Source organism: Oryctolagus cuniculus, chromosome 18 (genome assembly GCF_964237555.1).
Source record: "Oryctolagus cuniculus chromosome 18, mOryCun1.1, whole genome shotgun sequence".
NCBI lineage: Eukaryota > Metazoa > Chordata > Mammalia > Lagomorpha > Leporidae > Oryctolagus > Oryctolagus cuniculus.
The window spans coordinates 17,058,510-17,075,030 of record NC_091449.1 but is presented as its reverse complement, the minus strand read 5'-3'; the positions used below and the strand labels follow the sequence as shown (position 1 = coordinate 17,075,030).

The 16,521-nt window shown below is 39.2% G+C and overlaps 1 protein-coding gene across 6 annotated transcripts in view; it reads right to left on the bottom strand.

The window, feature by feature from the left end:
- Positions 1-16,521, bottom strand: part of LOC100346786 (zinc finger protein 420) — a 64,440-nt gene that overhangs the window by 21,297 nt on the left and 26,622 nt on the right. Inside the window, exons 1-2 of one of the 6 annotated variants that reach the window (XM_051847079.2) lie at positions 14,433-14,561; positions 8,610-8,693 (exon numbers count right to left, since the gene is read on the bottom strand). The exons of 4 other annotated variants lie outside the window; for them this stretch is intronic. In XM_051847079.2, coding sequence (XP_051703039.1) covers positions 8,610-8,646 — 37 coding nt within the window. In that variant the 5' untranslated portion in view covers positions 8,647-8,693; positions 14,433-14,561. Of the gene's footprint in view, positions 1-8,609; positions 8,694-14,432; positions 14,562-16,521 lie in introns of those variants that run through there. One more of the 6 variants, XM_070062291.1, reaches the window with a different exon arrangement.

The window sequence follows — 16,521 nt, the reverse complement described above, 5'->3', positions numbered from 1 at the left end:
AAGGGAAAATTAAAAAATAACGAGATAAATTAAAATGCTAGCTAGTCACAAAGCTCACAGCAATATATGCCTACATCAAAAGAAAGATCTCAACATTTCTCCTTAAGGAATTAGAAAAAGAACAAACTAAGCCCAAAGTTAGTAGAAGGAATGAAATAATAAAAGATTAGAGAGGAAACTTAAAAAAACTAGAAAAATAATACAAAAGATCAACAAAAAGAAGAGTTGGTTTGTTAAAAAAGATTAACAAACTAACACACCTTTAGGTAGATTAAGAAAAAAACTCAAAATCAGAGGCGACATTACAACTGATACTACAGAAAAAAAAGAATCATAAGAAACTACTATGAGCAACTACATACCAACAAATTGGATAAACTAGAAGAAATGAATTCCTAGATGTATACAATCTATTAAGACAGAATAATTGGGGCCGGCGCCATGGCTCACTTGGTTAATCCTCCACCTGCAGCACCAGCATCCCATATGGGTGCCAGGTTCTAGTCCCGGTTGCTCCTCTTCCAGTCCAGCTCTCTGCTGTGGCCCCGGGAAGGCAGTGGAGGATGGCCCAAGTGTTTGGGCCCTGCACCCCATGGGAGACCAGGAGGAAGCATTTGGCTCCTGGCTTCGGATCGGCACAGTGCCGTCGGTAGCAGCCATTTGAGGAGTGAACCAACAGAAGGAAGACCTTTCTCTCTGTCTCTCTCTCTCACTGTCTATAACTCTACCTATCAAATAAATAAATAAAAAAATTTTTTAAAAAGACAATAATGAAGGAATAGAGTAATAAGTAGCACTAGCAATGAATCACTAACAACAGCAACATTCCTTCAAAGAAAAGCCTAGGATCTGATAGTTTCACTCCTGAACTCTACCAAAATTTCAAGAATACTTGCAATATCAATCCTTATCAAACTCTTCCAGTCATTGAAGAGGGGGAAATACAAATACTTCAGACTCACTTTACAAAACCAGCATTACCATGATACCAAAGCTAGACATTAAAAAAAAAAAAAAGCCAACATCTTGATGAATTATGTAGATTGAAAAATCCTCAGCTAAATATAGCAAAGCAAATTCACCAACACATTAAAAGGATCACCAATCATGAATTAGTGGGATGTATCCTTGGAATGTAAGCATGGTTCAACAAAGACAAGTCCATAAATGTAATATATTAATAGAATGAAAGACAAAACCATATGACAATTTTATTAAATATAGAAAAACTATTTAACAAAATTCAAAATAATTTCATAATAAAAATCCCTCATCAAATTAGGAATAGAAACAGTGTACCTCAACACAATAAAGCCCACAGCTAATATTATACTGAACAATGAAAAGCTGAAAGCTTTCTACTAAGATCTGAAACAAGAATGCTTACTCTCATCACTTCTATTCAGCATGATACTGGAAATCCTTGCTAAAGCAGTTAGCCAAGAAAAAGAAATAAAAGGCATTCAAATTGGAAAGAAAGGAAATCATTATTGTTTGCTTATGACAAGATCTTATATGTAAAAAAAAATCTAGACTCTGGCCGGCGCCGCGGTTCAATAGGCTAATCCTCCACCTAGCGGCACCGGCACACCGGGTTCTAGTCCCAGTCGGGGCACTGGATTATTTCCCGGTTGCCCCTCTTCCAGGCCAGCTCTCTGCTGTGGCCCGGGAAGGCAGTGGAGGATGGCCCAAGTGCTTGGGCCCTGCACCCCATGGGAGACCAGGAGAAGCACCTGGCTCCTGCCTTCGGATCAGCGCGGTGCGCCGGCCGCAGCGCGCCAGCCGTGGCTGCCATTGGAGGGTGAACCAACGGCAAAAGGAAGACCTTTCTCTCTGTCTCTCTCTCTCACTATCCACTCTGCCTATCAAAAAAAAATCTAGACTCTACCAAAAAACTATTAATGAACAAATACAGTAAAATTGAGGACACAAAATCAATACAAAAAATCAACAGTTTGTGCAAACAACAACTATCTGAAAACAGAAACAACAAAAAGATCCAAGGGAATAATCCTATTTACAATAGTTACCAATTTAAAAAGAAATCAGATATAAATTTAACAAATGAGGTGAAAGACTTGTATACTGAAAACTGTAAGATATTGAAGAGAAAAACAGAAGCATTGAAAGATATTCCACATTCATGGATTGGAAGACTTAATTCTGCTGAAATACCCATACTACCCAAAGTGATTTACAGATTCAATACAATTGCTATCACAATTCCAATGTTATTTTTTTCCTCTCAGACACAGAAAAAAAAAATAATAAAGCTCATTTGGAACTACAAGAAACTCCAAACAGCCACAGAAATCATGGGCAAGAAAAACATGGAACTAATCTGGAGACATTATACTACCTAATTTCAAACTAAAACTAAAACTAAAACTAAAATGCTGGCAAAAACAGACACATCAAGTAATGAGACAGGAGAGAACTCAGAAATGAACCCACATCTGACTGATTTTTAACAAAGGTGCCAGGAAAACAAAATGAAAAAGGATAATCTCTTCAAGAAACGGTATTGGGAAAACATGAAGGAAAATGAAACTGTATCCTTCTTTCAAAAATCAACTCAAAATGGATTAAAGGCTAGAAATTATAAAAGTACTAAAAAGAAATGGGGGAAACTACACAACATTTATCTGGGCAATGATTTTCTGATTTGATTCCAAAAGAACAGACAATGAAAGCAAAATTAAAAAGCAATAAAAGCAAAATTAATATGTCAAACTACAGGATTCTACATAGCAAAGGATGTAATTCAGTGTGTAAAGAGAATCTACAAATTGGGTGAAAATACTCACAAGCCTTAAATCTGAAAAGATACTGATATCCAAAATATATAAAGAACTCAAGAGAAAGAAAACAAAAACAATTTAAAAATAACCAAGGGGCCTGAATGGATATTTCTGAAGACATGACACACAAATGGTCAAGAGATATGTGAAAAAAAAAGTTCAGCACTGCTCATAATTCGAGAAATTAAAACCCAATGAGTTATCACTTCATACCTGTCAGAATGGCTATTCTCAGAAAGATGAGAGTACATGTCAGCAATGATATGTACACAAGGGAACCTTTGTATACTTTTGGTGGTTCTGTAAAATCACTGCAGCCATTCACAAAAAGCAGAGAGATCCCTCAAAACACTAAAGAAAGAATTGCTATATGATCTGTAATCCCACTCCTGAGTATTTACTAAAAAGATTTGAAATCAGTTTGTTGAAGATACCTCTACTCCCCTGAAGCACTAGTCACAATCAATAAGTTATGGAATCAGCCTAAGGATCACATCAACAGGTAGAAAGAAAATGTGGTGTGGGTGTATACACAAAAATTTGAAGGAAATTCTGTCATTTGTGATAAGTATTGAATTGGAGATCACTATATTGTGTAATAAACCAGGCACAGACAAACAACACATACTTCTAATTATGTGTAATCAAAGATGGTAGAACCCACAGAAGCAAAGAATAGAATGGTAGTCACAAAATTTAAGAGAGGGGCCAGCACTGTGGTGTAGCAGGTTAAGCAGCCACCTGCAGCCGCTTATATAAACACCAGTTTGAATCCTGGCTGCTCCACTTCCAATCTAGCTCCCTGATGATGGCCTGAGAAAACTGTGGAAGATGATCCAAGTCCCCTACACCAACATGGGAGACCTGGAGGAAGCTCCTGGCTCTGGCTTCAGATCAGCCCAGCTGTGGCTGTTGCGGCCATCTGGGGAGTGAGCCCGCAGATAGAAGACCTCTCTCCCTGTCTGTCACTCTCTCTGTCTGTAACTCTGCCTCTCAGATAATAAATAAATAAATCTTTTTTAAAAAATGAGAGTAAGGGAATGATAGATCATGGTCAACAGATACAAAAATCTCAGATAGGAGGAATCAGGGCTTTTTTACTTTTGAAATTTGCCTAAAAGCATGGTAAATAATTAATAGTGTAGTTTACATTACAAAAATTGCTAAATATCAAATGTTCTGCTTAGCTTGATTTACATAATCCACATTATATTCATAAATCAATTAGTGCCCCATATATATATATATACACAATTATAATTGTCAATTTACATTAGAAAATAAGCAAACTCTCTAACTCTGCCTGTCAAAAAAATAAAAAATAAAAATAAATAAAAAGAAAAGAAGCAAAAAGAATTTTTAATTTGAGTTTAAAGGCCCTGCTCCTAAAAGGTAATAGTTCTGATGACGACAGGTCATTTGTATATATTGATCATGGGATCTATGGGATTTAGGGTCACTGAATATTGATGATGCCTAATGATATTACTGGCAAGACCATCCAATCCATTAAAGAGTATCTGAGTATAATTCAGATCGTTCACAAGTGTTGTTGAATATATAAAACTCTGGAAATCTACCAAAGTATTTTATGAAGTTAAATGAACTCACATAATAAAACTAGACACACAGCTCAGGAAGTCAATCTCAGGAATAAACATAGGTAAAATTTTAAAGATTTATTTATTTACTTGAAAGTAGGGGGGCTTGGGGAAAGGTGTCTTCCATCCACTAGTTCAATCCCTAAATATCCACAATGGCCTGGGCTGGACCAGGCTTAAGCCAGAATTCTGGAACTCCATCCAAGTCTCCCATGTGGGTGATGGGGGCCCCAACACTTGGGACATCCTCTGCTGCTTTTATCAGGCTACCAGCAGGGAGCTGGATGGGAACTGGAGCAGCTGGACACAAACTGGCACCCATATGGGATGCTGGCATCACAGGTGGTGGCTTTACCCTTAATGCCACAATGCCGGCCCCACAAAAAATTTGTAAAATGTATTTTAAGACCATTTATCAAAAACTATATGAGATTTGAGATGTGTATATGGCTTATTTGAGATGGGTATATGGTTAAGCTGTAGGCTTGAATACCTACATCCTGTATCAGATTACCTGAGTTCAGTTTCTGGGTCTGGTTTCTGATTCCAGCTTTCTGCTAATGAAGACCCTGACAGGCAGTGGTGATGACTCAAATAGTTGGATTCCTGCCACCTATGTGGGAGACCTCAACTGAGTTCCTGGGTCCTGGCTTTCAGCTTCTACCTGCGTCCAACCCTTGGGGATAATCGAGGAATTAACCAGTGGATATACTGTGTCTCAAATAAATATAATTATTTTTTAATTAATTAATTTATTTTTTGACAGGCAGTTAGAGAAAGAGAGAGAGAGAGACAAAGAGAAAGGTCTTCCTTTTTCCATTGGTTCACCCCCCAAATGGCCGCATGGCTGGTACGCTGTGCCGATCTGAAGCCAGGAGCCAGGTGCTTCATCCTGGTCTCCCATGCGGGTGTAGGGCCCAAGCACTTGGGCCATCCTCCACTGCCTTCCTGGGCAACAGCAGAGAACTGGACTGGAAGAGGAGCAACCGGGACAGAATCCGGCTCCCCAACCGGGATATTTTTTAAAGATTTATTGATTTATTTGAAAGGCAGAGGCAGAAAGAGAGAAATATTCTATCCGCTGGTTCACTCCCAAAGTGGCCACAATGGCCAGAGCTTGGGTCGATCTAAAGCCAGGAGCCTGGAGCTTCTTCCAAGTCTCCCACGCGGGTGCAAGGGCCCAAACGCTTGGGCCATCTTCTGCTTTCCCAGGCCATAGTAGAGAGCTAGACTGGAAGTGAAGCAAATGGGACTCAAAGAGGTGCCCATATAGGATGCCAGCACTACAGGTGGTAGCTTTACCCAGTATACCACAGCACCTCCACCAAATATAATTTTTCAAAAAACTCTTTAAATCAGAATAGTTCTTCCTTAATCTAATTAGGGATATTTACCAGACACATATAGAAATACATTTAATAAACATTAATACATTGCCAATAAAGTTTGAAAAAAAAAAAAAAACACCAAAATATTTGGAGGCAGGCATTGTGGCATAGCAGTTATAATTGCCACTTGGGATACCCACATCCCATATCAGAGTGCCAGTTCAAGTCCTAGTTGTTCTGCTTCCAGTCCAGTTCCTTGTTAATGTGTCTGAGAAGCAGTAAAGGATTACTCAAGTACTTAAATTCTTTATACCTATATGGGAAACCCAGATGGCGTTTGTGGCTCCTGGTGAACTTCAGCCTGGTCTAATCCCATCTCCTGTGGCCATTTGGTGAGTGAACCAGCAGATGGAGGATCTATTGCTCTCTCATCTGTTTTTTAAATAAATAAAATCTTTTTAAAAAAATTGTTTTCAGAGGCCAGCGCTGAGGCGTAGTAGGCTAAGCCACTGCCTGCAGTGCCAGCATCCCATATATGTGCCGGATCATGTCTTGACTGCTCCTCTTCCAATCCAGCTCCCTCTGATGGCCTGGGAAAGCATAGAAGACAGCTCACATGCTTGGGCCCCTGCACCTGTATGGGAGACTGGAAGAAGTACCTGGCTTCTGGCTTGGGATTTGCCCAGCTCTAGCCATTGCAGCCATTTGGGGAGTGAACCAGCAGATGGAAGATCTTTCTTTCTGTAACTCCATCTCTCAAATAAATAAAAATCTTTTAAAAAATTGTTTTCAAATTCTGCTAAATAGCCAACTGAATATAGTTTCCAAAAAAGATAAATAGAGGGGTCAGCACTGGCGCAGCAGATTAAAACCCCAGCATACAGCGTCAGCATCCTACATGGGTGCCAGTTCGAGTCTTGGTTGTTCCATTTCCTTTTTTTTTTTTTTTTTTTTTTTAAGATTTATTTTATTTATTTGAAAGACAGAGTTACAGAGAGAGGTAGAGACAGAGAGAGAGGTCTTCCATCTGATGGTTCACTTCCCAGATGGCCGCAATGGCAGGAGCTACGTCAATCCAAAGCCAGGAGCCAGGAGCTTCTTCCGGGTTTCCCACGCAGATGCAGGGGCCCAAGAACTTGGGCCATCTTCTACTGCTTTCCCAGGCCACAGCAGAGAGCTGGATAGGAAGTGGAGCAGCCGGGACTAGAACCGGTGCCCATATGGGATGCCGGTGCTTCAGGTCAGGGCTTTAACCCACTGTGCCACAGTGCTGGCCTCTCCATTTCCAATCCAACTCTCTGCTGTGACTTGGGAAAGCCATTGAAGATGGCCCAACTCCTTGGGCCCCTAAACTCACGTGGGAGACCTGGAAGAAGCTCCTGACTCCTGGCTTCAGATCAGCTAAGCTCTGGCCGATGTGGTCATTCAGGGAATGAACCAGCAGATAGAAGACTTCTTTCTCTCTCTGGCTCTCTCTCTCTGTAACTCTTTCAAATAAATAAATATTTAAAAAAAAAAAAAAAGATAAGGCTGGCACTGTGGCACAGCGGATTAACACCCTGGCCTGAAGTGCCAGCATCCCATACGGGCACTGGTTCGAGACCCGGATACTCCACTTCCGATCAAAGCTCTCTGCTATGGCTTGGGAAATCAGCAGAAGTGGCCCAAGTCCTTGGGCCCCTGCACCTGCATAGGAGACCCAAAAGAAGCTCCTGGCTCCTGGCTTCGGATCGGTGCAGCTCCGACCATTGCAGCCAATTGGGGAGTGAACCATCAGATGGAAGACCTCGCTCTGTCTGCCTCTCCTCTCTCTGTGTAACTCTGACTTTCAAATAAATAATCTTTAAAAAAAAAAACAACAGATAAATAGAAAAAGGAAAGATATATTTAGAAACCAAGACCTTAAAATCCAGTATTATCCACTAAAATATGGTTAGATATTTCTATCAGGTTATTGACAATTTCCACAAATGGATATTTATATGTATACACATATATAAATTATACAAATATGTACAATACATACATCATACATAAATATATAATATGTGCTAACCATTTAGATAATGTCATAGAAAATATTCTATTCATTATGTTAATAAAATTTCTGAAGCTCTAAGGAAATTGCTTAGAAGAAATGCACAAGAACCTTTGAGAAAAAAATGAACATACAGAGGACATAAAAAAAGTAAAAACTGTTAATCCTGAAAAACATCAATGAATGTTGGATAAAATACGACAACCATCCTTTTAAGAGCACGCTAAGCTTAAAAGACAGTAAAGAGTCAGAAGTGGCAAATGAAATAAGAATTAGAAACTAGAGAAGTAAACATGCTGTTAAGTTACAGATACCCTCAGGACATCTACTGACTTTATTTACCTAAAAGTATCATATTGGTCTGAAAAATTCCAAGAGATAAAGCAATGAGCGCACAAGAAAGCTGGTGTTAGAATTAAACCTCTTTATAATTATAAAGTGGAACTATCCAAGGCCTCCAGTTCAGACAAATAGAGGGAAAAAAAAATCCATCTGACTTTAAAGGAAAATGACAAGGAACATCTCAGTCTTGTCCTGGTCTCTTAATGAAAAGAAGAAAAAAATTGTTATGGATAATTTATTATTATACAGGAGATCTCACTTGTGAATGAAATAGCAAAATTAGAACTTTCCCCAGAAAGCTGCTGAATTGCTGAATATAAATGCTTAAAATATATGAAATATCATATAAAAACCAAAAGAAGAGGATAAGTTTTAAAAATATCTGAGATAAGGGGAGAATACCAAGCATCTAGAACTGAAATAATTTAAACAATTAAATGAAAATCTTAAAGAAAAAAAAATCTTAAAAACAGCCAGAGAGAAAATGCACATTACTTACAAAAGGAACAACATGAAACAGATGGCAGATTTCCCATGAGCAACAATAGAAGCCAAAAGACAGTGGAATAGTATCTTCAGAGTGCTGAGAAAAAAATGTCAGCATAGAAATTTATACCCAGTTAAATCACCAGGAAAGAATGACCATGAAACAGGTTATTTTGCAAAATCAACAAAAATTAAAATGCATAGGATTTACTAAAAAACTTTCCTTAATCTATTTCATCATAAATAAAATGACCATGGAAGGAATGTATGATGGAAAAGTAGTTTGCAAATAAAAGATTAGTCATAGAATAAATTCACAAGTAAACACTGACATTATAAAACAAAAATAAAGCATGTTTTAGAGGTTAAAAAGAGAACAGAACTAAAAACTAAAATACCAGACAACATAATAGATGAGAGAAATCAAAATTAAAGCATTCCATATTCCTTTCTATTGTCCTGGGGGTGGGGAATTTAGATGTTAATTTTAGCTGTTGCTGAATTCAGTGTGTGTGTGTGTGTGTGTGTGTGTGTATGACTTAGACAATAATGATAATGATTAAAATACCAAAACAGGCAAAAAAATACCCCAAAAATGTTTCAATTCAGCAATAATGGCAGAAATGTTATTTTTTACAAAAAGTTGACAAAGTTATCTTGAAATGATAATATCCAGTATTGATAAAAGTATAGCAAAAGAGCACACTTTTATACTTCTTGGTAAATTGCTGATAAGAATTCTGTGATGGGCAGGCATTAGGTACAGCAGTAAAGACAAGGCTTAGGATGCTTGCATCCCATATCAGAGTACCTGGTTTGAATCCCATCCAGCTTTCTGCTAATGCACATCCTAGGAGACAGCAGATGGCGGCTTAAGTAATTCAGTCCCTGCCACTCACCAGGTAGCCCTAGATTGAGTTCCCAGCTCTAGACCTCCACCTAGCCCAGCCCCACATGTTAGGGGCATATGAGGAATGAACCAGGAGATGGGAGATCTCCATCTCTGACTTTTTTTTTTAAGATTTTGTTAATTTTTTCTCATCTCTCTATTGAACCTCATTGCCATAACAGCCAATTTATTTCATGGTGTACTATCCTTTATGTTTTTCAACTTGTTAGCCTAGATATCCTAGAGGTGGGAGGAAGGCATATACAAGGTTATGTCCAAAAGTCTGTGGAAAATGGAATTAAAAGGTAAGTTTATTTTAGTGCAAAAGATGTTGAAATCCATGCATATGTGAGGTCTTCAAAAAGTTTATGGAAATGGAATGCATATTAAAAAAAAAAAAAAAACTATGCATGAATTTCAATACTTATTGTACCAAAATTTTTTTTTAAATTATTGAGAGGCAGAGAGAAGCAGACAGATGGACAGGCAGGTAGACAGAGCAACCTACCATGCAGTGGTTTACTCCCTAAATGCCTGCAATAGCCAGGGGCTAAAGCTGGAAGCCAGGAAGTCAGTCCAGGTCTCCCACAGGAGTAGCAGGATCCCAACTATTTGAGCCTTCATTAGTTGCCTCCCAGAGACTACATTAGAATGAAGATGGATTCAGGGCTGGAGCTGCAATTCAAACCCAGGTATTCTGATATGGGATACAGGCATCAACAGGTATCTTAACCACTGAGACAAATATCCATTCCCTTAATAAACTTATCTCTTTTTTCTTTTTTGAAATATTTAATTTATGTATTTGAGAGGTAGAGTTACAGACAGTGAGAGGGAGAGATAGAAAGGTCTTGCATCCACTGGTTCACCCACCAATTGGCCACAATGGCCGGTGCTGAGCCGATTCAAAGCCAGGAGCCAGGAGATTCCTCCAGTTCTCCCACACAGTGCAGGGACCAAGCACTTGGGCCATCCTCTACTGCTTTCCCAGGCCATAGCAGAGAGCTGGATCAGAAGAGGAACACCTGGGATTCAAACCACTGCCCATATGTGATGCCAGCACTGCACATGGAAGATTAACCTACTGTGCCACAACGCCGGCCCCTAAAGTTATCTTTTAATTCCACTATTCAAGAACTTTTAAAATACTCTTGTATTTTACTGAAAGATTTCTGCAAAGCACTATGTAAACTAAACATTGTATTTGGATTGACTAATTGTTTTAATATCCATTAAAACATTTAATAATCATTAAATATGTATATCTTCTGGTACAATTATTAATAAAAACTGCAAAACTTGATTTGCACTAAAAGGGATTAGAGGGGCTGGTGATGTGGCACAGCCAGTAAAGCTGCTGCCTACAGTGCCAGCATCCCACGTGGACACTGGTTCAAGTCCTGGCTGCTCCACTTTTTTTTTTTTTTTAAGATTTATTTATTTATTCAAAAAGCAGAGTTACTGAGAGTCAGAAAGAGAGAGAGAGAGGTCTTCCATCCACTGGTTCATTCCCCAGATGGCCACGCTGGCTGGAGCTGTGCCAATCCGAAGCCAGGAGCCAGGAGCCTGGAGCTTTTTCTGGGTCTCCCACACAGGTGCAGGGGCCAAAGGACTTGGACTATCTTCCATTGCTTTCCCAGGACATAGCAGAAAGCTGGACTAGAAGTGGAGCGGCCGGAACTCGAACCAGCGCACATATGGGATGCTGGCACTGCAGGTGCCAGCCCCTATTCCACTTTTGATCCAGCTCTCTGCTATGTCCTGGGAAAGCCATGGGACATAGTACAAGTCCATGGGTCCCTGCACCCATGTGGGAAACCAAGAAGAAGCTCCTGGCGCCTGGCTTCAGCCTGGCCCAACACTGGCTGTTGTAGCCATCTGGAGAGTGAACCAGCAGATGGAAGAACTCTCTCTGCCTCTCCTTCTTTCTCTGTGTAACTTTGACTTTCAAATAAATCGTCTTTTTTTTTTTTTAAGTAATTAGATACATATGATGAAAACATAAAAGATAACTCGTAGAGCCAACGTTGTGGTATACAAAGTAAAGCCACCACCTCAACACCAGCATCTGACGTGGGTCCTGGTTTATGTCTTGGTTGTTCCATTTCTGATCCAGCTCCCTGCTAATGACCCAGGAAAGGCATCAGAATATGGCCCAAGTGCTTGGGCCGCTGCCACCCATGTGGGAGACCTGGATGTGGCTCCCAGTTCCTAGGTTTGGGCTGGCCCAGCTCTGGCAGCCATTTGGGGAGTGAACCAGAGGGCAGAAAATCTCTCTCCCCCTCTCTCTGTAACTCTGATTTTCAAATAAATAAATAAATCTTAAAAAAAAAAAAAAACAAGAGAGAGAGAGAGAGAGAGAGAGAGAGAGAGAGAGGCTAGCGTTATGGTGAAGTGGGTAAAGCTGTTGCCTGTGATGCCAGCACCCTACATGAGTGCCAGTTTTGAGTCTCATCTGCTTCACTTCTGAACCAGCTTCCTGCTAATGGCCTGGGAAAGCAGCAGAATATGGCTCAAGTGCTTGGTCCCCTACCACCCATGTGGATGAGACTCGTGGCTCCTGGCTTCCACCCGAATGAGCCCTGGCCACGCAGCCATTTTGGGAGTGAACCAGCAGGTAGAGGATCTATCTCTGTTTCTCCCTCTCTCTCTCTGTAACCCTGCCTTTCAAATAAATAAATAAATCTTTAAAACAACAAAAAAAGCTTGAGCAATACTTTAAAAAAAAAAAGATAACTTGAACAAGTATATAAATAGTGTATGTCTTCCAAAGAAAACAAGGGGGCAAAATGATATGATTTGAAAAAAGAAAAACAGTTATATCCATTCTAAACAGGGAAAGAGAATAAGTATGGGTAGCCTGTAAAGTTAGTAAACAACACATACAATTGGAAAGAAATAAATCCAAGCATACTGGTAGGTAAACAGTTAACTACATGGAGTGAACCTTCAAATTTAAAAACTAAATTCTCTGATAATACCGTATTATAGTGGTTATCAAATGTGTAAATATTTGAACAACATGAAGAGTTTCAAAAAATAATGATACTTATGTCCCATGCCCAGAGATAGTTTTAATTGTATGGGGTATGCCCTTGGCTCTGAAATTTTTAAGACCTCAGCCACTTCTAAAGTGCATACAAATTCAGAAACTACTTCCATATTGTTTTATAAAGTGGTTATGCCAATTGATACCATGAAACAATTCTATGAGATATAATCCATGTACCTACAGTTCACTCATTTAAAGTGCACAATTAAATGGTTTTTCATGTACAAAATTTTGTTAATATTTTATCACCTCCCCTCCCACCACCAAAAAAACACTGTGCCTATTAACAGTCACTTCTCATCTCCCCATTGCCCTTATCCTATCTCCTTGCTGGGCAACCATTAATCTACTTTGTATTTTCATAGGATTGCCAATTGTGGACATTTTATATAACTGCAGTTATCCAATATGTAGCCTTTTGTGTCTGGCTTCTTCCATTTAACATGTTTTCAAAGTTCACCCACACTGTAGCATGTATCAGAACTTCATTATTTTTATTGCTGAATAATATTCCATTAGAAGGATAGACCAAATTTTATTCATCTTTTCATTAGTTGAAGAATAGATAGGTTGTTTCCATTTTTGGCCATTGTGAATAAGGAAGTATACCTTCTACCTCCAAATGTCAAAAATATAATCTGTGGCATGTGACATAATTATCAGTGATTTTAATTTAATTTTCAGTTGATCATCTTTTAATATGTTTACTGGCCCATTTCCTTTACCCCAAATTGCCTATAAATAACTTTTATGTGATTTTTCAAAAAGTTATTTACCTCTTTCTTACTAATCTATAGAAACTTCTTTTTAAAGATTTATTTACTTATTTGAGGCCAGTGCCGCAGCTCAATAGGCTAATCCTCTGCCTTGCGGCGCTGGCACACCAGGTTCTAGTCCCGGTCAGGGTGCCGGATTCTGTCCCGGTTGCCCTCTTCCAGGCCAGCTCTCTGCTGTGGCCAGGGAGTGCAGTGGAGGATGGCCCAAGTCCTTGGGTCCTGCACCCCATGGGAGACCAGGAGAAGCACCTGGCTCCTGCCTTCGGATCAGCGCGGTGCGCCGGCCACAGCGCGCCGGCCGTGGCGGCCATTGGAGGGTGAACCAACGGCAAAGGAAGACCTTTCTCTCTGTCTCTCTCTCTCACTGTCCACTCTGCCTGTCAAAAAAAAAAATTAAAAAAAAAAAAGATTTATTTACTTATTTGAAAGAAAGAGTGGAGAGAGAGAATCTATCTTCTATCTACTGGTTCACTCCAGAAATTTCCATAACAGCCAGGACAGGGCCAGGCAAAAGCCAGGAGTGAGGAACTCCCATGTGGTGGCAAGAACCCAAGTACTTGGGCTACGATATGCTGCCTCCCAGACACATTAACAGGAAGCTTGATCAGAAGCTGAAGAGCCAGGACTCGATCTCAGGCACTCCAAAATGGATGTGGGGATCCCCAGTGGTTGCTTAATCCACTATGCCACAATGCCTGCTCCAATCTGTAGATGCTGTTTATACTCTGAATACTAATTTCTCTGTTGTTTATATGTATTGCAAATATCTTTATCCCATTCATTGCTTGTCTTTTACTTTCTTTGTCTTTTGATAAGAGTAATTTTCACACATTGCAATGTATCCATCTTTTAATTATTATTTTCAAAAAGAATTAAACAGAACCTTTAGAAAAGATCTGTTTGGTTCTGTTTCATATCTCTCCCCTTATGAAAACCTCATCACTTCTCATTCTTGTGATTTAATATTTATGTCTTTAAATATTTCCTCAGTAGTTTATATCAACATTTGATAATTCCAATAAGTACTGTTGTAGCCATGTAATCTCTTACTTCTTCAGATTATCTATTACTCATCTGTGACCTGTTTCTTTATGAATGTGACAATCTTTGTGAGCTCACCTTTTGTTGATCTTAATTTGTGGGAATTCTATAAGCCTCTTACTTTTCCTCCAGAGAAGATTTCTATAGGCCTCTTAATTTTCCTCCAGAAATTTGCATTTGCTTCAGCCAGGAGTCATAGGGCACCACCTTAGAGAATAAAATTTCAACTGTTTTCTATTTCCTAATCATCTTTATTTCTTATTACTCTATTGTTTACTTTTTTCTAGATATAATGCTTTTCTGTTATTGCTACAAAGTTAATACCCACCCAAGGCCTTTACAGTTACTACTCTAACTAGAATACTGTTCTCCCAAATATTGGTCTGATGCATGCCCTCACTTTAGTCAATTCTTTGTTCAAATATTACCTCTTCATCTCTTTCTCGCCATCTCCTGATCTCTTTGACTCTGGATCTCTCACGCTCTCCTTCTCTCTCTTTTTCCTTCTTTGCCCCTTCCCTCTGGTCTGTTGGGTTTCTCCCAATAAACCCTTTCCCTTAAAAAAAAAAAAAATTTACCTCTTCAGAGAGGCTTTTATCCAAAATCCACCTATCTAAAACAGCTACCATCCTTCCTTTTTTTGCTTACCCTGTATTCATCTATGGTGTTAATCACTGCCTACTACAGTTATATTTATTAAATAAATCTATATATGTGCATATATATGCATATATATGTACGTATACACATATATATGTACGTATACACATTTTGTTTCCATATTTATTTTGTATCTCTCCCACAAGAATATCAGTTAAACAGGAGTGTGAAAGGCTTGTCTAGATAATCATTTCCACAATGTATACTACTGTCCTTGACACAGAACAGGCCTTAATATATTTTGAATAAATGCATTTTAAAGAGGAGATTAATATATTAAAGTCTAAATTTTTTAAAACATCTGGAAAAGAACTGACTCCCAAGTTGACATACAAAGGATGTCACTGGGCAAGAGGAAGAGCCATTCCCTCCTTTGAAAGTAGAAAGATCATAATAAAAAAGAAACAAGAAAAAGTAGGGAATTCTATGGGATCCTTCAAGGAGATCATACTGAAAAGCCTTGCTCCTTGCGGCGCCGGCACCCCGGGTTCTAGTCCCGGTCGGGGTGCCGGATTCTGTCCCGGTTGCCCCTCTTCCAGGCCAGCTCTCTGCTATGGCCAGGGAGTGCAGTGGAGGATGGCCCAGGTGCTTGGGCCCTGCACCCCATGGGAGACCAGGAAAAGCACCTGGCTCCTGGCTCCTGCCATCGGATCAGCACGGTGCGCCGGCTGCAGCGGCGGCCATTGGAGGGTGAACCAACGGCAAAAGGAAGACCTTTCTCTCTCTGTCTCTCTCTCTCTCACTGTCCACTCTGCCTGTCAAAAAAAAAAAAAAAAAAAAGAAGAAAAGCCTTGCTTTTCTTCTCAAGTCACAAACTTTTTCCATACAGTTTTGGCCCTGCAGGGGTGTGTAACAATCAGTACTTTCATAAAGACTTGAGGAAAAGTAAGTAAAGGGGCAAGAGACAGTTATATTCCAGTGACATAAGGAATGCAAGAAATAAAGTGATCACGCAGGTAGGAAAATCACTTATAGAAGTTTTAATTGAAATGGGCTCTATCCCTTATTAAACAAACCAACCAAAAAAGTGATCTTAAGAGAATCAAAGATTTATTTTGAGCTAATTCCAATAAAAGATGATTCTATCATTTATTCAACGTAAAACACAAAGTTCCTAATATGTAATATCCAACTACTAACTACTACTAAGTAAGAGAATGTGTTCATGCTAAGTAATATATTCAGGTAACTTGAATACTTGAATTAGTGAAAAAAAAAAAAAGCAAGCCTTGATCTGCCCTATCACTATACAAATCTATAATCTCTTCTCATCAGAACAGCCATACATTTCTTGCATCTACTTAAATTTGTGATTGGGGCTGTGCATTATTAGAGTTTCGTTAGCAAATCTGAAGTATAACAACACATAGTTTGTTTTATCTGACAGTACTGCAAGTATCTCAGAATTCAAATCTAGCCCCTTGATTATGTAGGAAGACGGCAGGAAGCAAGGTACTATAAGGTGACTTTAAGGCTTTCTGAAGGATACAGAATGATAAAGGTGACC